The 21,191-nt window shown below is 46.0% G+C and overlaps 2 protein-coding genes across 3 annotated transcripts in view; one reads left to right on the forward strand and one right to left on the reverse strand.

The window, feature by feature from the left end:
* Window positions 1-1,021: 1,021 nt before the first annotated feature.
* Window positions 1,022-6,820, reverse strand: NAIF1 (nuclear apoptosis inducing factor 1). Of its 2 annotated transcripts, XR_008442616.1 has the most exons (3): window positions 5,859-6,820; window positions 2,737-3,447; window positions 1,022-1,684 (listed from the first exon to the last, which is right to left on the reverse strand). XR_008442616.1 is itself a non-coding variant. In XM_054007358.1 (2 exons), exons 1-2 carry the CDS (start codon window positions 6,367-6,369, stop codon window positions 2,975-2,977), a joined length of 984 nt encoding a protein of 327 aa, XP_053863333.1. In that variant the 5' UTR covers window positions 6,370-6,820; the 3' UTR covers window positions 1,022-2,974. The 2 variants fall into 2 exon arrangements, 1 of the variants encoding a protein (XP_053863333.1); XM_054007358.1 differs by having other exon boundaries at window positions 1,022-3,447.
* A 526-nt stretch (window positions 6,821-7,346) lies between these two features.
* SLC25A25 (solute carrier family 25 member 25) overlaps window positions 7,347-21,191 on the forward strand; it is a 35,060-nt gene continuing 21,215 nt past the window's right edge. The window contains exon 1 of the mRNA XM_054007355.1: window positions 7,347-7,789. Within this exon, the coding sequence (XP_053863330.1) occupies window positions 7,535-7,789 (255 nt within the window). The 5' untranslated portion in view covers window positions 7,347-7,534. The remainder of the gene's footprint in view (window positions 7,790-21,191) is intronic.

Here is a 21,191-nt window from a genome sequence, read left to right on the forward strand (position 1 = left end):
AGTAGCATGTACTCTATAGCATTGTTTCTTAACTTCGGTGATTTTTGATACAGGCCCTCAAATCACATTTGTATTATACTCTTTCACATCTGCTGTGTCCTGTTGGAGAAGAACATCCTTGCTTGGTACATGGCTGTCCTCAGGCCAGGCAGCTGGCTACCGAACTCTCCAGTTCCAAAGAAGAGCAGCAGGCTTGGGGCACAGATCAGCATCCTGGATACTTTGCGTATTTTCTGTCCCTATTAGGCACTACTTTTGTGTTCAATCAGTATAACAGCCCCTTCTCCCCCAAAGCACAGTTTGGGATACCTTCTTGGGCTGCTTCCCTTTACTATCTAGTTTTCAGCTTGAGTGCACTATTTTTTCCTTTATTCCTCATAGGGCTCCACTGAACCAATTAATGACCAATGGTTGAGCTCCAGGCAGGCAGCTTGTATTATATTTAAAATATTGCTTCATTTTTTTCATGAGGGAGAATTTATGTACACAATTTACATTTGAATGCTATTCATTTGTGTTAGCACAATATTTCTCCCGGACATGCAAATTGGTGTTTCCAAGTGCCAGGCATTCAACTACATGTAGTAACTATTTGCAGTAAGATGTATTACAAACACTTCTTGGGCTGCAGTCATTGAAAAAGTTAATGTAAATCAAGTCTAAAGCCTTATAAATGCCAGCACTTTGTCCTTTATTATGCTAGGATGTTGTATTCATCTGCCATGAGCTGGATGCAGTATAATGTGATTTTCATGAGTCATGGTTGTCTGTCATAAACAGAGTAGTAATCACCATTGCAAGGCAAGATTGCAGAAAGTATTGATATTATTTGAGAAACAGAATGTGATCGTGCAGCTAAATATCATATCATGAAGCATGTGTCCAAGGGGACAGAGTTAAGGTTGCTGAAAAGAATGTGCAGCCTTAACTTTGGTAATTCCTGACTTTTGAATCCTTTTCTGCCTTGTGTCATATTTTTTTCCATGAAAAATACTGATATACCGAGAGCGATTTACCAAAAAATCGTTTTTATTAAAAATTCATATTGGTATTCATATTCACAAGTGAGGTAAAACCAGACAGATATGATGCAGTGTCTGTTTTAAAAATAAACTGCAACTGAGTCATTGATTTGGTTCCACAGGGTTTGAGAGAAACAAGTCAAGAAAATTGTACTGATGTGGTTAGATGGTGAACATCATGGGAAAGCCATTGATGGTGCTGTCCTGACTCGGAGTGGAAGACTGAATGGATGGGTCAAGGATCTTCCATGGGCTAAAGCTTTCAAACAACACTGTTCATTATCCCTTCCTCCTCCTTCCAAAAGACAGTTGAACTACCAATACAATAAAGGTTATTAAATATAGCAATATCCCATAGACTGGTCTGGTTAAGAGCCCCATCAATATTTCCAATTATAGAAAGATATATTCATTGTGTAAATTCATTCCATCATGAAATTCAGCTCACTGCTTCTCAGCCCTACAGAGAGTTCAACAGCAAATTTAACTCAGCATAAAAAAGTTCCATTTTGACAGTAATATTTGCAAGTATTAATCCGTAATTTTGACTCATTGGTTCTGCAAGTGGAGTGTGGAGGGGCAAGAGGAAGCCATTAACAACGAAATTATTTTTTGCAAACAAATCAATCATCTTCTACACATGTACAGGTGAAGCTTTTCATCTGAAATAAAAAAATTTCATTTATGAAGTTGGTGCATATTTATAATAAACCACATTCACACTATCAAGTCAACTTCCCATGAAACTAAGTGCTCTTACTTAGTTCCTGGCCCCAAAAGCCAGAACAGCTCAAAAAGGAGGAAGGGTAGGAGGTGTAAAGGATCATTTTTTCCCCAATATAATCTTAAGAAAAAGATTTGGGGTCAAATCCCACAGTCCTTCGGCAGTCAAAAAAATGCCTGCTGAAGTCAATGGTATATTGACTAAAGACAACAGAATTTGTTTCTAATGCCTTAAAAATACAAAACAAATGACAAACTGTAAACAAAAACCAACCTCTCCACACTGTTGAAATAGCAAGTAGTTGACAAACTCACACAGGCAAAGACTTTTAGAGTTATGGGTCTGCTGAAAACTCCATATTTTCCCCACCTTGTTGTGCCAACAGACTGTACAGGTTTCAGACTATACTGCAGTACCTAGTCCACTGGTTTCATCTGTATGTAAACCTACCCGAATGAAATTCATATTTATTCATTCCCTTAAGTACTACTTTGACACATTTAATACACATGTAAAAACACCTCTGCTAGCTTCGGATGAAATTTACCACTGTGCTGAAGGCCAGCATGAGGTCTATGCACCACTATTTTGAGAGCTAACGTGGGACTTCTATGGGATTTAGGTTCTGGACAGGCCTTGTGCTGGTCCTCTATACAGGGGTGACTTTCACCCTTAAAGAGCAGCATCCACAAACCTCCAGCACAGAGATGTGGCTGCACCACCTCAGGTACCATATTATTACTCTACAAATGTCCAGCAAGAGACTGGACTGCATTAGCTCCTCTGTAGTATAACAGAGTATCTGGGCACCTTCAAAGATGAGCCATGACTGCAAGACCCTCCATGTCTTCGAAGCCAGTTAAAGGCTGTATGTCTTGGGAAGAGGTGTCATTTTTTAAGATAAAAATAAAAATAATTGTCTTTTTAGAAATCTATATGGAAAAAATATTTTTCTTTTTAAAAAAAGAAACCAAATCCAACAACACTAACTTCCAAGTTTAAGCACACATCCTGGCTGCCATCCTGGACGTTGAATCAAAAAGAAGCAGATAGTGCAGGATCATCACAGAAAAGGATGCTGTCCAGGAACAGCTTTTGACCCCAGAGGACGGGAACTCAACCAATCCACAATGACGAGAGCCAATCTCGTCCCTCCTACCTCTGACCCAGTGCGTCCAACAGTAGCAAAGGTAGCTCTTTTGAGAGAAGAGTCCAGTCGGTCCTTATTTCATTGGATGATGCCATCTTGTTGCCCATTCTGGGCCACGTGGCTGGGGTCAGCAGTTACCGAAGGATTGGGTGTATTACTTTGCAGGAATCGACGGAAGTCCTTGATCATGGGGCGTAAGATCTGGATGAGGGCACTCAGAGCAGCCTGGGTCCCTTCCATAGCCTGCGCCTGACGCTCTTGTGCACATGCCTGAACCTCCTGAGAGCGACGGATCATCTGCAGCAGGTCATTTTGCTGTTCCAAGTGCTGGGCGATCTCCTTCACATGTAGGTTGGTCACTCGCTGCTCCTGCAGGAGCTTGGCTGAATTCAGGGCGATTCGGCTTTTCAGCTCCTGGGGTTTCACGGATGCCTCGGCTTGATGGGCCATCATCTCCAAGGGTGCTTCAGCAGTAACAGTTGTGGGAGCCTCTGTCGTGCAGTATTCCACCACTCCATCCTCCAGACTATGGTAAGTTGTCTCTGCAGGAACTAGGCACAAAATAAAAAGAGAAGTCAGAGGCTGCAGCTCTTTGGGTGAATGTCTATAGCAGGGGTTCTCAACCTTTTTCTTTGTGAGCCCCCTCCCCCCCCCCAACATGCTATAAAAACTCCATAGCCCCACCTGTGTCACAATAACAGGGTAGCAACAGGGCAACTGCCTGGGGCCTCATGCCACAGGGGCCCTCACAAAGCTACATTGCTCAGGCTTCGGCTTCAGCCTTGGGTGGCAGGGCTCAGGGCCCGGGCTTCAACCCCATGCAGCAGGGCTTTGGCTTTCTGCCCTGGACCCCAGTGACTCTAATGCTGGCCCTGCTTGGTGGCCCCCCTGAAACCTGTTTGCGGCCCCCCAGGGCGCCTTCGACCCCTGGGTGAGAACCACTGGTCTATAGGACACCACTAACAAATGAACACGCCAGGGGTTTAGTGCAGGGGTGGCAAACTACGGCTCACGGGCTGCGTCCAGCCCATCAGACGTTTTAATCCGGCCTTCGAGCTCCTGCTGGGGAGTGAGGTCTGGGGCTTGCCCTGATCTGTGCAGCTCCCGGAAGCAGCAGCATGTCCCCTCTCTGGCTCCTACATGTAGGGGCAGCCAGGGGGCTCCGCGCACTGCTCCCGCTCCAAGTGCTGCCCCCGCAGCTCCCATTGGCTGGGAACCATGGCCAATGGGAGCTGCAGGGGCAGTGCCTGAGGACGGGGCAGTGCGCAGAGCCACCTGGCCACGCCTCTGTGTAGGAGCCAGGGGGTGTGGGGAGACATGCCGCTGCTTCCAGGAGCTGCTTGAGATAAGCACTGCCTAGAGCCTGCACCCCTGACCTCCTTCTGCACCCTAACCCTCTGCCCCACCCATTATCCCCCTCCCGCCCTCTGAACCCCTCGGTCCCAGCCTGGAGCACTCTCCTGCACCCCAAACCCCTCATCCCCAGTCCACCCCAGAGCCCGCCCCTCCCAGACAGAGCCCTCACTTCCCCCCGTCCCCTAACCCCCTGCCCCAGCCTGGAGGCCACTCCCGCACCGTGGACTCCTCATTTTTGGCCTCACCCCAGAGCCTGCATCCCCAGCCACAGTCCTCACCCCCTCCCACACCCCAACCCCAACCTTCATAACTTGTGAGCATTCATGGCTCGCCATACAATTTCCATACCCAGATGTGGCCCTCAGGCCAAAAAGTTTGCCCACCTCTGTTTTAGTGCCTGTGTAAGGAGAAAACTGAAAAGACTGTGCATGTAGAACACTAAAGAAGAAAGCTAGTCCTACAGAAGACTGATCTTTCCTGATCTGGATCTGTCCCCAGGCCTGTACAGTGCAGGGTCAAAGAGCGTAGGGAATACTACAGTATATATCTAAATACACCACTTCTCAATCCCCAATTCAAGAGGAGCTTTCCAAGCAACATTAATAAATGGACACAAAGGACAAGTAAGAGATGAAATGGCATTGGTCAGAATGCCTTTGGCTGCTCAAGCATCCACTAGAACATCTCCACAGACCCAGAAAAAGGTTTCTAAAGACAGAAGGAAGAGAAATGTGCTTCCATCTTTCATAACTCACAAGGGGGTGGGAGATGGAGGAAGAGCTGGGAGTAGCCACAGAAGACAGATCTATTAATCTCAGCCTTTGCAGGACAAAATGGGTTTCACTTATTCATCACAGTGTCAAAACAGCTAGGTGCTGCTGTTTCAACTAGCATATCTCTGAACATCTAAACATCTCAAGGAAGCTTTGTATAAATTAGCTTAAGGAATATATATAGCCAGAGGTATCTGTAGTTTCCTATTTTGCTCCATCTGTACGCTGGATTTATAGACTGAACACCATGAACAGCCATTCAATGGGAAGGAAAGCAGAAGAAAGATATTTGAGCAGATAACTATGTACTGTGAGCTTTTATTCTGGTCTAGAAAGCTCAGTGTTCAAGTTCTTCCTTTCTGTACTAAGCCCCTTTAATCCATCTTTGCTCCCTTTTATGATTTGTTACCCCACTCATAAGCTTGAATCAGCTTTAGCCACATACAACTGTGCATAGCTACTAACCATCCTAGGATACAGCCTTACAGTTATCCTCCAGAGGGAGGCTGGGGCAGCCTGTTTGTTGCAAAGGTGCATTGAGATGCCAAGTCCCCAAAAGGCTGCTTGCTTTCCTTGTTCTTAAGACTGACCTTGCTGTCAAACAGTGGTTTGCGTTCAGTACCTGCATATCCTGACCCTCTATAGCACCAGAGCTTATAGGGGTGCCATTTTCACTATATTGTAAAAAGTGCCACGGTTTCATTTTGCTGCCCTTTTGGGGAATGGAGGCTGCTCCACATGGGTACCGGGGCCCCTTCTCATTGTTCATGGGAGAATTGCAGGGACCCCGTATGACCTTCTGATCCAGCACCTTCATCAGGGGTAGCACTCACTCTGGGTCAGGGTGACAGTGGTGGTGGAGGCTGCGATGGGTATCTCAGCACCATCCCCGGCAGTGCAGTCCCCAGTAGGTAGACTGATGATGGTGGCTTCTCCCAGCAGGTTGCAGATGCGCTGCTGCATGGGGGTGAGTATGACAGGGGTGGCTGTGGCACCGGTCGGGTCCTCGCCCTCCTGGCCCTCGCTGGCTCCATCCTGTCCTATACCACCTCCTTCCATAGCGGCCCGGACCTGCGCCACCTTGCGCCGCACCTCAGTCTTGAGGTCTGACCACTTCTTCTTGACCTCCGGCAGCTCGCGGCGGCAGGTGGCCACGGCATTGACGCGGCGTAAGATGTCGTGCCAGGCAGCGGCCTTGGTGGCCAGGGGGACCCCCGCGTTGAAGTGGTTGATGAGTAGGTGCTTGCCTCGTTCCAGCTCCTCGACGATGATCTCCACCTCCCGCTCCGAGAAGTTCATCTTACGCTTCTTTGCTGGGGGGGCCAGGGGTGATGCCATGGCCATGGAGTGATGGGGCTGAGGGGAAGATGGGAGCTCTGGAGACCTGAGGGGTGGGGTGGGGTGGGGGCAAAGGGCCCTAGAGGGGGGTTGGAAGGGCAGGAGGCCTGAGAGGAACTGGACTGGGGGCCTGACAGGGAGCTGGGAGCCTAAAAGGGCCTAGAGGAGGCTAGAAGGGCAGGAGGCCTTAGAAGGCCGGGGGGGACCAGAGAGGGGTGGAGAGGGCTACTAGGGGCCCTGAGAGGGACTTGGGGCCTAATGGAGGCAGAAGAGGGGTGGGACCCAGGGGCCCCGAAGACCTAACAGGGTCTGGTGACCTATAGGGCCAGGAAAAATGGGGGGGCCCCAGGGGGCCTCACGGGCCCTGGGGTGCTACCCCCTTCAATAGCGAAAGATACGCAAATTGCGTACCGCGGCCACCCAGCAGGCCCCGCTAAACGGCCTCCACCCTGCGGCAGTGGCGTAATGGCTTCCAGAATCAGCCCCTTTCCTGCCTCGGCCCATTGGGCTCCCTGCTTGCCTGTCAAACATAGGTCTCACCTCCCGCCGACAGCGCCTCAATCCTATTGGTCAAAGGTGCTGCTTGTCAGGAGTAGACACCGCCTCCCCTCAGCGCCATTCCAGCCCGCGGGCCGGAATGCTGCCTGTCAAAGAGTGTACCCGCCTCCAGAGGCCGCTGCCATAGTGCATTGGGTGCCGTTCCTGCCAGTCATAGCTCAGTCCCCTCTGTTCTTCCAGGCTATTGGATGTATTCTCTGTCTGTCAAGATTTAGTACGGGCTCAGGCCGTCAGCGTCTCAGTCCATTGGGCCTGTCGTCACTTTACCCCACCTTCCGCCGCGGCTTTACCAATGTGAATCCTCCATCAATTTGAATAGCTTCCCAAATTCTAGTCCAAGCTGAGTGCCTCTGCATTCTGATTGGGTAAGGCTAAGGCGTGCGTGTGACGTAAATGCAACCTCCCATGATTTCATTGGCTCATACGTGGAGATGCGTGGTGCGTCCGTCGTGTTGTCCTCGCGCTCCCTGTGACCATGCCTTTCCGAATGGCCACAAAAGGGTCACGTGGGCGTTTTGCCTGGCGGCGCGAACCGGAAGCCCGCTGAGACATTTCCTTTCTGTGGGGGAGGGGGAGTGCCGCCATTTGCCGGCATTTCGCGAGCCGCTGGAGGATGCCGGGTCCGCGGCGCTCTCTGGCCTCGCCTGTGGTGAGCGGCGTGTTGTGCCCGTGCGGCTCCCCTCGGGCAGGACCCGCGACTGTGGCATCTGAGGCGGGCGGCCGATCCCTGTGCGGGGGGCCCGAGCACCGGCGTCTGCACACCCTCTTCCAGAAGCTCGACGTGAACCGGGACGGCGCGCTCTGTGTGCACGACCTGGCGGTGGGGCTGGGGCAGCTGGGGCTGCACCGCACCGAGCGGGATCTGTGGGTGAGCGAGCGAGCGGGGAGGGCTCCGGCGGGGTGTGCGCTGGGATTGCACCCAGGAGAGCCTGGGCTCAGGAGCTGGGGGACCCGGTGTGGGAAGGCACCGCGTTTGGGGGAGGGCGGGCGCCGGGTGAATGAGGGGGGAAGGGCGGAGGAGGGGGCGTGCCCTGGGTGATTGAGGGGGAGAAGAACGGGGGGGTTGCACTATGGTGGGGGGAGGACATACCCCATAGTGAATGAGGGGGGAAGGGCGGGGGAGGGGGCGTGCCCCGGGTGATTGAGGGGGGGTAGGGCGGGGTGGGGTTTGAACTATGGTGGGGGGAGGACGTACCCCATAGTGAATGAGGGGGGAAGGGCGGAGGAGGGGGCGTGCCCTGGGTGATTGAGTGGGGAAGGGCGGGGGGGTTGCACTGTGGTGGGGGGGAGGACGTACCCCATGGTGACGGAGTGGGGAAGGGCGGGGGGCGGATTTGCACCCTTTCCTAGGACGAAGGGAGGGCCTGCCCCTGGGTGAGTGACTAGGGAAGGGCAGGGGGATTGCATCATGCTGAGGGGGGAAGGTCTAGTGAGTGACGGGGGACTGATGATTGCATCACGCTGAGGCGGGAGGTCTGGTGAGAGCATGCTCTCAGGTGAGTGACCGAGGAAAAGGGGTGATTGCATCATGCTGGGGGTGGGGGGGAGCGTGCCCCTGGGTGATTGGGGAAGGGGGGGATTGCATCACCTTGAGGTGGTGCATGCCTCCAGTTGAGTGATTGGGGGGGGATTGCATCATGCTAAAGGGGGAGGTTTGAGGGGGATGTGCCTCCAGGTGCATGGCTGGGGAAGGGGGGTGGTATGGAGTGCATCACACTGGGGGGGGGGGGGGAGCTCTTCTGAGTGTGTAAGTGGAGGAAGTAGACTGTAAGGGGGTTGACACCACACTGAAGGGGAGCTCTGGGTGGGTGGCCAAGATGGAGAGGGCAGCACCACACCTAAAGAATGTGAAGTCTTTGTGGAGAAGTTGCATTCTGAGGCACAGCCTAGGTTGGTTTGCGGACTGCAGAGGGAGACATTTGGGAGTCTAACTGAAAACAGTCCATGTGTGTATTTGAGGGGGACTATAGGGACTGATGGATGCAGGCCCTAGAGACGAGTAGGATTTGGGGTCCTGTGGGAGGCTCTTGCTCACATAAGATAGTGAGAGGTGCATACAGAAGGGTGGTGTTAATGCTTTTTTTCTGCTCAGTCCCTTTCCTTTCTAAGGGGCCCCTTTCCCCATGGAGAGTACATCCTGGTCTGACTTGAGATTTTACATTCTTAGACAAATGGGGAAGTGTCTGGCTGTAATCCTGACTGAAAGTATTTTGTTAAAATAACTGGTTTACCTGTGTATCTACCCTGCAGCTGCCATTCAATGTCTGCCTACCCCATGTGGGCACAGCTGTGGCATCTGGTGGATGCTCTAGATACATTGTTACTCGGGAGCAGTATATGCAGATCCCATTGTGGAGGTTGCTGTTCCATAAATGTGCCTCTCCAAGCAGCTTTGGTTTTGGGGAGTGGAACCTCGCTGCAAGGTTAGTCTTGGGAGAGAAGCCCCACAGTTGCATGGCAACACTTAAGCAATATTATCCAGTTGTGCTCCTGCCTCTTAGGGTTGGCCTTTATGGAATGCAGGATTGTGCATATGTGCGGAGACGCACCTGCACTACTTTGCTAAGGCGGTTTTCTGCTTTCCTAAAGGCAGCCCCATTTACTCTTGGCACTGAAACTACAGGAATCTATTTCTTACTGTCTGTGGATCTGAATATTTGTAAACTGAACGGAAATTAAGGTTGAAAACATCACTTCAGGAAAAGATTTTTTTTCTCTCTCAATTTAAGTATTCAGAAATTCAGTCAAGGAGGATCCACTTAGGAAACAATAATGAAGATATTGGAAAGTATGGCTATCGGGTCATCTAAACAGCCTTAATTCTGTTCCCTTATTGCCATTAGCCTTCCTGATGTAAACTCTATACTTTAATGTAAACATTTTACAAACTAATAGTTTCCAAAGCATTAAATCAGTTTTTGTAATAACTTTAAGGATTTTGCAGCTTATGGCGGAGGACATATTACATTTGGCAAAGCTGGTGTATTTGTATAGCTAACATGTGGCATGTATCAGATACGTATTACAGCACGTTGACTTTTACATGAGTCTCTGATACTGTGATATTTCACTGTCATGCCACCATCTCTTATTCATGTAAAACCCATAACTGAGGATACTAGGCTTACAGGGTCTGGACCTGTAGGTACTGTAGCTGTATCTGATTGTAGATGGAAGCATTTACCTTTGTGGATCAGTGCAGAGGCTTCTTGAATTAGTAGTCTATAAATATGATTGGGCAGTGCATAATCTCTGAAAGAGTGAAAGAAGTAGTCTAGTAAAATCTATTTAACTTTTGGAGTCTCTTATAAAATGTTCTTAAAGTCCTCATGATCCTCAAACTCTTGCTGTGCTCAGGGTAATGTTATGGAGATTGTTTGGGTGACTTTTTCATCCTTTTGTTCCTCTCTAGTTAGACTTTCTAATGTTTGTGTATGAAAACAGTATTCTCACACGGTTTTTTTCTGAAGTGATATTTTCTTCAACCATAACTTTTTGCCTGAGAATTATACTTTTTTGAAGTAAAGGAAAATAATTATTCAGTTACGTGAAGATCTTGCCAGCTCCACAGATCCTATGATGACTTACAAGTTGTGCAGGTATTTTGTTTGTGACTAAATCTATGGGATTCTGTCTCTAATCAGTGATTTTCTGCACCGAGAAGTGTTTAGGTTCTGAAATCTAAGCTTAACATTAAACTATAAACCATCTGCATGTGCCCTCATAAAATGCCTGACGAGCTGTTCTTCATGGACACTGAGCTTCTTACTCTCTGGGAGAATTGTGTTGGTTCAAGCAACAGAACATTCTGTGCTCACATCTAGATGCCTGGGCAGTTCAGCATGCAGGCCCTTTTCTTCCCTGGCAGTGTCGTTCTATCTGGCTTCACATTTTCTAAGGTGTGTATGTATGCATCTCACGTGAGATGAAAACCACCATATTGCAGGAAGCCCAGTGAGGAAATACTCACAGGGGCAGGAATATATGCTTCTAATTGGGAAACATGGACCCACTTTATCCAGCCTATTCTTCAGTGAAGTTTCTTTCCTCTGTTAACACTGTCCCTTCACTGGGCTCACTTTCTCTCTCTTCCTCTTCTTCTGTCATTGCCATGGTTATCCCTACTCACTTTTTCCCCACTAAGGAGAGTAGTCAAGTCTCTTCCTCACCAAAGCTGGGGCTTTTGGACATTCAGAGTTTATAAAGCCTATGCTAGGGTGTTGCACATTTCATAATGCAGCCAATATGTGCTTCTTAATAAATGCATTAGTTAGGATGCAGAGCTTAAAATGTTGCAAAGTTTTGAGTATGTGAAAATAACGCTTCAGTAGGTCTGGTTGGAATATTTCCATCAAAATATAATTTTCATGAAAAATTGGACAAGCTTCTGAGAGAAATGTTTCCTGTTTCCCAGATAATTTATTAACTAGTCCCCCTCCTTTTCTCATTCTTAAAACTAGCCAGAGGCGCCAGTATTAGCCAGGGAGAACTAATTTGGAGTTATGTTAAGGGAAAGTATTGGAATCCCCATGTCTCCAGACCCATTGCCTGATGTTTCAAACTGCTCAAGAAAATTCTACTTGAGCACAAATTCACATGTGTGAAACTTCAGGTGGGTTAGCTGTGGTTCAGCAAAACTTTGTGTTTCAGGCCTTGTCTACACTACGGGGGGAGAGTGATCTAAGTTATGCAACTTCAGCTACTTGAATAACGTAGCTCAAGTCGACATACTTGGATCTACCTACCGTGGAGTCCACACTACGCTATGTTGACGGGAGACATTCTCCCGTCCATTCCCCTTGTGCTTCTCGTTCGGGTGGAGTGCAGGAGTCGACGGGAGAGCAATCTGTGGTCGATTTAGTGGGTCTTCACTAGACCTGTTAAATCGACTGCCGATGCATCGATCGCCACAGATCCCCTGTAAGTGTAGACAAGCCCTTAGGCACCTAGCATTCTTCTTTTCTACCATCTGTAATGAGTTGTAGGATTGGAGTACCACTTCAGTTTTTGTGGGGCAGGAGGAGGGAATTAATCTTATGAAGGAAGGCTAGCTTCAACCTTAATTGTGGATCAGACCGATGTGTCTGTAATGTTAGTGAGTTTAAAAACCCACTTGCTTTAATAAATGAGCTAGATTCTTGTAGTAACAACCCTGATCTTGTGCTGAGTGTGAGCTGCAAGCATTAAATCAGTGTAGATTCTTGGGCAATACTCCAACTACCTCAGTTTTCTTTTGATGAAAAGTTTCAGGTGCAGAAATTATTGTTGCTGCATAGTATTTTTGGTACAGAATAACTGCTGCTTTCTCTTTCAGAGGTGGCCACATTTCAGTGTGTGTGGGGGAGTTGCATTACTTTGGCATCTTTCTAGATAAAAGTTGCTATGTAAATAATGTGGTATTATCCCTATGATTACTTTAAAACTATTCAGCCTATATATCACCAAACCACTATGAATGACAGTATCACTAACAGTGTAGGATGATCAAAAATACTGGCTTCAGTTATGTTTTAATTTTCTAAATAATAGTTCATTCTCATTGGTTGGTACAAGACAAACCATATACTGTACTTACATGAAGAACTCCGCAACTAGATCTAGAGTGTGTGTGTATATACATATATACACATTCGCACTCATGAAGGATCTCAGAGTTAACTGTGTAGGGACCACTCCTCCATCACTTGATTGCAGCTACCTCTGGAGTAAAGAGGCAGTCAATTGTCTGAGCAACACTACAAAAGCTTTATAGGAGAGTAAGTGAAAAGTAACTTCTCCAATTCAACTATAGAGTGCTCAGATGGGAAACTAGTTTGACTTGCCTGGGTAGTATTTTGGCCATTGCACCAGGGTTAAGCTCCACATAATTTAATAAATACTCTATTAAAAATGCATGTTTTTATTGCTCATGCATTCACACTGCTAACATTAATTTCTCCTAACAATCATAATCAATTGCAGGGCTGGAGTATCCTTCCAAAGGTGCTGAAATTAAAGCCAGTTGAACCAGTGAACTGGTGGAATTTGTTGGCCAGCCACTTACATGCAGAGTCTGAAGTAGTAAATCAGCTTGGTCTGCAGTAGTCTCTTCTGCGATGGTGGAAAACCTCTTCACTTGGACTAACGAATATTTAAGAAACTGAGTCAAGCACGGCTCCTTCTCTTCTCAGCCATGACCATCTGTTTGCCTCTGATCTCTGTAACTATGATGTCATCCTTGAGCCTGAACTTTTTTTCTCCTCCCACATCTATATCAGCAAATCTGCCCATCATCACCTCAGCGGCATGTGCCCTCTGTGACACTGCTTCAGTTCCACCTGTGTTGAAATCTTCATCTGTTTTCATCTCCTCTTTCCTTGACTATGGCAACTCTCTTCTCTGATCTCGTCAAGTACCAGCTCTCCCAATTCAAGCATGTGAGTTCTGCTGCTCACCTTCTCATGTGTACAAAGAAGTGTGACTGAATTGCTCCAGCCACAAACTCCACTGGTTGCAGCTTGCTTCATGCTCCAGTTTAAAATTGTCTTTGTTTTATAATTCACCATGGACTTTTTCTCAAATGTCCTCAAATAACTTGTCTGTCTCTACTCCCGTCTGTGTTAGTCTTTATCATTTGCCTTCTTGACTGTAGATGCTACCATCTGGAGTAGTTGTGTTGAATTTTCTGTCTAATCGATCTTCCCTCTCCTTTCAGATCTTGGCTGAAAACATTCTCCCTTGTTACTAACTTTTAAATTTCTCTCCCCTTTTGAGCTTTATCTCTGTAATTGTTTAACTTTGCAAAATGTTTTGGGCTACAGTTTGTATTTATACCATAGAAAACATGAGTATATTGTAAGCAACTTAGAGGTAAAGAAAGCAGGAAAAATTGTATTTTGTTCCAAGTAATAAAACAAAAAGCAAAAAACCCTACACAAATAAACAAAATCTGCTCTCGGCTGAAGATACCTTTAATCATAAATTTGGTGGGCCCAGTGAATGACAAAGTTCCGTTCAGTCCTTCCACTGTTTAAGCTGAAAGCATTAAGCACTGGATGATATCAATAGGTGTTCTTTAATCCAGGCTACACTGTCTCTAAAATCCTGTGTATGTTTGATAAACTGTATTTTACTATACATGTTATGAATCCTTCTGTGGCACTTACTATTCCTGGGAGAATACTGTGGCAAAAAATTAAAAATTCTGCACACTATTTTTAAAATTCTGCATATTTTATTGATCAAAATAACACAATACAATCACACCAGTTTCAATTATTTTAGCAATTTATTTCAAAATACCTGTCAGCAAGTATGTCTTTACTCGGGGGGGGGGGGGGGGGGGGAGGGGAAGGGGAGCTTTTTTGTTGTCTCTATTGTTAGAGAGTTAAAGAACCCCCTACGAGAACCCAGTTTGTGTTTCGCTGTTATGCTTTTGTTGGGCGCCTCAGTCTTGGTGTGGTACACGTGCCAGCTGGGCACATCGGGGGGTGGGTAACTTTGCCCCTCCAGTCTCTCACCCACACCCCCTCTCCTTGAGCCCAGCCCAGCTTCTAGTTTGTTTAATTATGTGCAAATTCTGCCTTACACAGGGGTGCAGAATTTCCATAGGAGTAACTTACAGAGTTTTGAGGCTGTGACCTATTGATTCAACGTTAATTTGACTAAGGGTTTTGCAATATGAATGAATTCCAACAAATTACAAATTGTTTCCTTTTTAAATGGTGGACTATAGTCCTTTGCTTGCTTTGAGGTATTTGCCAACAGTTCACTAACTGTCCTGGGGGAGTATTGTGGATGTTCTGTATCCGTTCTTAGAGCAGTTTTGCATGTTCGTGAAATTGTTCTCAGGCCTAGCTTAGCACCTTTGAGTATAACCTTCCTTGAGCTGGTAAGCAAATAGGAATACATTAGAAGCTCTCTAGGGAGTGAAGTATCTTTTCTCCTGTTGGTGGGCACTTGATGAAATCTCAGCTTTTTTCTCATGTACCAGGACATCATGGCACCAGTTCTGTAGGTGGGTGGGCCAGAGTTGTTCTAGCTGTAAATGGTATTCGGAAGCCTTGTGAGGAGTAAAAGATGGAATACAAAACTCATACCGTGTTCCTCAGTTTAGGACCAAAATGAACACTTCATAATCAATCCAAAGAGTTCCTCACCGCCACAGCAAAACCTCCTTGCAGATGAGGAATGTGCTGATTGGCCTTGGGACAGGCAAATCTTGCAGTTACGGGGTCATTCTATTAAAAGATTTGGCTAGTAGCCATGCAAGACAGGAACTGTGCTAGAGGGTTGGACTGAGAGTGCCTGTATCTGGGGAACTGCTTGGCATGTTCACTGTCTGCGTTGGTCACTCTGCCCTGACACACAGAGCCAATGAGAAATTCAGCTGGGATTTAATGGGGGTCTTCAATACTTAGGGCTCACTTAATATTGGTGAAAATCTTGAGCTGCACTTCTTGAGCTCAGTGCTGCCCACCCGGAGGTTCATCTTCGTTGCTAGAGGTATAAAATGCTGCAACATATGGCAAGCTACGCATTGTTGCTGAGAGTAGCCAGGGGAGAACTTTTAAATGCATATATAACAATTCCCCACCCCTTCTTGCCTAGTTAAATAAACAGAGCACTTGGCAACACATGCAATACCTGGTGTCTTATGCTGGGATATCAGGAGGGTCAGATGTCCTGTCATATTTGGACATGTGATCCTGGAACATTCTTTCAATTAAATAGATTGCTCTGTAGTCTGCACTTCCAGCAAATTGGAGAAGGTTGATGCTTATCAGGTGTCTTCAGCTGGAAGTAGCCTCTGTATTAGGTCAGGCTTGAGCTTTGTGTGATGCAGAAGTAGCAATGCCTCTTGCATGCTTTTTTTTTTTAAAATGTAAATAGCACGCAATGAGGGAATGTCGTTTCCAGAGCTGTATTCTGCTTGTTACTGAGATGTTCTATTCCTGCTGGATAATGCATGTTCTGGCTTCTCAGCCAAATGGGGAAACTGCAGAGCAGCTCAACCAACTTGCAGAGACTTGTTGCAGGTACAACCTACAAAAGGAAACTATATAGATCACAAGCAGTTACAGAATCAAAAACACATGTGGCCTTATTCTGTAGCCAAGGGCATTGACCATGCCACATGGGCATTGTTGGTTTTTTTAGGACCTACTCCATGGAGTAATGAATAATTGGTGAGGAGAACTGGGCAAACGAGCCCCAATGTCTGCTTTTGGGAAACTGCCTCTTCTAGTCCTGGCTGCAAGTGAGGACTGATACAGGGAGTGGTGGTAGGAAACAAAACACTCATCAGAAATAAAAGTAGGCAAGAGCCCAATATACAGGGCCAGCCATTGGTACTCTTCCAATTAGGAAAAATAAATGAAAATTAAAAAAAAGTTAAGAACCTGCCTAAAAGTAAGACAGACTCCTAAGTGGTTGAAATAGCTCTAAAACCATTTCAGTAAGGATTTGAGCTCTTATTCAGAGTAAGTTTCACAAAATGGTGAGAGTTGGAGATCCATACAGCCTATTTAGTATATTCTATCATCCAGGGTCAGCCTCACATGTTGCTGGGTAATATTTTACTGATGTCACCATTCACTGATAGTACAGTCTCACTACAGTTGATGTCCACTGGCATGAACACAGCTGGAAGTTTGGGAAGTGTAGCTTTTCCCCCCACACTGAAGCTCAGAAGTAGCTAAGGGAACTGTAATCTGCCCCCACATCAGCGTGGAGTGTAAATGATGGAGAAGTTATCCATGGGCTAAAGCTAGTCACATGACCGCTTCTGACAGCTATAGTGGGTTTCAGAAAAGGATTCTGCAGTAGGAGCTTTAATCTGTTAGATTATGAGACACATGGGATGGCAGGATCCTTTGGTATCTACATTGGGCTAAATAAATTTCCCTAAATGCTGCAGATGTGAGGAAGATCAGGACCTGTGCATTATTGCACCTCAGGAGCTGTGTGGGAATAAGCTTCGGGCTCAGGACTAGAGGGAGAAAATAATTTGATAGCTATGTTCCTGGGGTTTAACCCACTACAGTTTGTAACTGGGAATTGTCTGGGGTTGTAAATTATTTGTTACTGGAGCAGAAGAGAGAACCGCTTTTTAATCTTGCATTGTTTAGTCTGCCCTGTCTCCTATCCACCCTCATTACTCCTCACGTGATCTGTATGACCTTACTGAGTACTCACTGTTCAGTGACCCTGATGGGTTCTATGTACCAACCCCCCTCATCTGCATTCCTCATACCCTTGGGTTTGGCACAGGCTCCCAGTTGATGATTTGCAATTATTAATCACCTGGAATGATTAATTTGAAATTGTAAAAAGGATTTATACCATAGAGTACCTTTCTTTACAGGTATCTAGCAAGGGGACCACTGTAGCATTTACTTTTGATGCATTACTACAGCTGACTGTTAGAAAGTGGTTTTTTTTTTTTTTTTGCACCATCCAGTTTAATTGCCCAAGAAGTAATGGCCAGAATGTCTGGTTTTGACTGCCTGATGCAAGAAGCACTGCAGGCTGTATTTCAGCTCTGTCTCTGGAGTGTGAAAAGTTCACATACTCAATCCTGTTAAGTTTTCCAACAATTTCAGTTCTAAAAGGTTGATGATGACAAATAGTATAACTTCTCCTACGCTGAGACACACAGGGCTAATGCAGTATCACGGGATTGCTTATCTGCAGCCAGTGCTTGTCCTCAGCTGGGTGTTTCCAATGCAGCTTTGAAACAAGATGAGTCACTGTTCATTCCTGCAGGGTCACTTGGGGAAACTAGAGATGGAAGCTACTGTGGCTTCTAGCTCCTGGTGACTGGAGAAGGATGAAAGATGCCATTACAAGCAATCCAATCAGCGCCTCTGCAGCTCCCTTTTTGCCCCCCCGCACGTTCTTGCGATGTTAGCTAGCTGTGTCAATGAGTTCACAGTGTGTTTTAGTGAGAACTTCCTCAGTTAGGGAGATGTTTAAAAAACCACGTGAAAAGGCAAGTTCTCTGGGACTGAATTGAACTCTACGGGTGTGTGGGTGGAAAGGGAAGGTGATTCATCTGTCACCCATCCGCATGGGAAACAATAGGTCAAAGGGTTTCAAACTTTCATAGTGTGGGCCCGATCTTAATAAACGGCTTACAAGTCCCCTCTTTTTCTCCACCCTCACCACTTCCTTGTTGCAGAACATCCCAGTGGCAACTACAGTGATCACTCCCATGGCAAAGTAATATTGAGGAAACTATTGTATTTAACTTTAATGTCATAACGTCAAAATAACCTAACCCTGCTCTTCCTTTCATCTTCCCTCCTGTCTGTACTTCTTTTTGTCCCCTGAGCAGAGTGCCTGGCTGCCTTGTTACCTTCTGCCCTGGCCATTCCAGTCCCACTAGTGGCTCTGGTTCCCGAGGCTGCTCCTGTAGCAGCGACCCCTAATAGAGGCAGCTAGGTTGGTTGCTTTTCATTTCCAGATGCTTAGAGGCCCCTCCAGCTGCTCCTCTCCATGAGGACTGGAGACCTGTAGAAACAGCTGGAAACAAGGAGTGCCAATATGTCACCAGCCAACTATCAGGGGACCACCAGCCTGGACTTCAGTTTGGGCATAGGTATAGCTAATGAGTAAACATGGACCTCTGGCTATCCTGGTATTCAATATAAACTGCCATGGTCAAGTTCAGTATATGGCTCTTAGTTCTCCTCTGAGATGCACACATCAGGTTGGTGTCAATATTTGTTGCATATCTGAGTAGATTATTTTGGTGCCTTGGGTAGAATGGTGTTTTTGTGGGAGTCCCCAGTGCTATAGGCAAATATCTTGGTGCTAACTGAACCCCCCTCTAAACATCCTGCCCTTAACTGGCTTTATTTTTATAACCCTAATATGAGGTATTCTTCACTTAATATGAACAAAACTTGCTTCTGTTAAATACGGATTAGAAAATCTACCTATGCATACAGCAGTTGCTAGATTAGTGCAGTGAAAGAGTTCTGACAAGGCCTGATTTACTAGAAGGATGAAACCCAAAGGGGTTTGGCTAGATTTCTACCCTGCAGCAATAATGTCATCCCTTGCACAAGACCAGCAGTGTGCCCAGCTCTGCACTAACAAAGGAAGATACAGTCCCTGCCAAGAATTTTACAGCTTAACTTCAGGTTAATCTTCAGCAGAGAAACTATGGAAATACTGGTGTGTAACTTTAGTTGTCTGTATGAATGGGCCTTACTGAACAGCAAATCTGAATTAGAAGCCTACTGTCCACACATCTTCTCTTGCAGGCTTAGACACTAACAGGAAGGTTGGTTTGCAAGAGCTGTTACTCAGTTACTCCAGCCAGGTTTGTCCACCAAAAAAACAAACAAATAGTTCATTGCTTGGGCTGAGAGAGAGTGAGGAATTTTGACCTAAAAGGAAAATTTAAGGAATTTAAAACGGGTCTGGTATGGAATGATTCTTTCAATTTGTTTATAGTCATTGCGGTATTACTCTGTCAGAGAAACCAGGAAACCTGCAGCTCAGATTCTTACAATGTCTGAGGCCTAAAGAATGGTCTAACTTTTATGGCAGTACAATGCTAATGTTTTAAATGGCTGTATCTTCCTACTTTCTTTTAACTTGTCTGTTGGAACAGTTATTGGGTACCTTTCCCAGCTGTGAGGAAGAGCGCTGTGTAAGCTTGAAGGCTCATCTCTCTCTCTCTCTCTCTTCTCTACACCCCCCTCCCACCCCCCAACCGAAGTTGGTCCACTAAAAGATGTTACATTACCCACCTTGTTTCTCTAATATCCTGAGAGTGTCATGGCTACAACAATACTGCTTAGTCAAGACATTACCAAAAAAGTGTTCTTCCTGCTTCCACTTTTTTCTTGTAGACTGTTCTGAGTAGAGTAAAATCCAAACCACAATTTTCTTGTGCCATGCTTTGACTGTGGTAGGTAAGTGTAGTTTTCCCTGCAAATTCATACTTTGTATCCCTTCCTTTTTACTTCCTAACCTCTCTTTCCGTGTCTCCTATAACGCAGAACCAGTAAAAAGTAGTCACTCACCAAGGGGATGGTGTGGAGTCAGAAGGCCTGTACATTGCACTTGAAACTCGGCAGATATGCTTTTAATGTGAAGTCTTCTGCACACTTGGAGAAGACCAGCTTCAGACTTGAGCTTTTCTCCCACTTTGCTGCATGATCGTTCATGACTTGAATTATAACATAAGTGATTAAGTGGACTTGTAATGTTAATAAATACATGCACATCCTTACAAGCTCATCTGCAAAATAGCTTGCCATTTCTTACAGCTTATAACTGCTTTGCAAACTTTTGCTGCTAGTTTCACACAAAACATCTGCAGAATTGTATAACTTCCTGGGCTGTAAATGACTGTCTCTGTAGTCCTAATAAGTGAAAACGCTGAAGATAGATCACCACGATGGAAAATCAACTACATACAATAAGCAACTTTCCCTCCTCCCTAGGAGGTTTCTGGGAGGAAAATATTCTCCCTAAGTCCATTCTTCCTTTGTCCAGCATTATCTTTGGCTATGCTAGCAATTTTCCAGGATCCAGAGGATAACACTTTAATTTGCATTAAATAAAGAGCCAACAACTCCTCTTTAATACAGCCAGGCCACTTAAATCAAGGTGGAGCATAGCATGCTGGGACCTCTAATCTCTGATTCACATTCCCATATTAATACTTCTGTAGTGGCTTTCATCTGAAGATATCAAACCATTTTACAGTTCAGACTGGGAAGAGAGATTTCTGGTTTCTAATCCCCTGCTGTATCCACTAGACCAGTGGTAGTAAATAGGTGGACCATGGGCCAAATCCAGACCACCAGATGCTTTTGAACGGACCCTGATACCTTTTTATTTTACGTATTATAATCATTATTGGTGTTTTGTTTTCTCTGGAGTCTGGACCTTGACCAAAAAACAAACAAAAAAAAATAGACTATCCTCACACTACATCATGCATCCTCTCATAGGACCATCTAGAGGCCGCATCACAGAACTCTGGCTGAATTTGACTAGCGGGCTGCACTTTTTCCATAGGCTCTAACATGCAGTGGTTAGAGAAGGAACCATGAAAGCTTTGTAAATGTCATTGTGTCTTCGTTAAAACCACCTGTCAGAAGAGTAAGGCAACACCAAGCAGCTAGTGTACTACGGATGAGACTATTCTAGACTAGCTGCCTGCCCCTCCCTTCCTTGAGAGCAGTGGCTCTCAGCCTTTCCTGTACTCCTTTCAAGAGTCTGATTTGTCTTGTGCACCAAGTTTTACCTCACTTAAAAACTTACAA

The sequence above is a fragment of the Malaclemys terrapin genome, chromosome 17 (genome assembly GCF_027887155.1).
Source record: "Malaclemys terrapin pileata isolate rMalTer1 chromosome 17, rMalTer1.hap1, whole genome shotgun sequence".
NCBI lineage: Eukaryota > Metazoa > Chordata > Testudines > Emydidae > Malaclemys > Malaclemys terrapin.

Bases quoted from the DNA above. Each gene is read 5' to 3' on its own strand.
- NAIF1 (XM_054007358.1), bottom strand. From the start codon at position 6,369: ATGGCCATGGCATCACCCCTGGCCCCCCCAGCAAAGAAGCGTAAGATG. The intron at 3,448-5,858 runs GTGAGTGCTACC...TTTTGTGCCTAG, and splicing joins CACTGTCACCCTGACCCAGA to TTCCTGCAGAGACAACTTAC.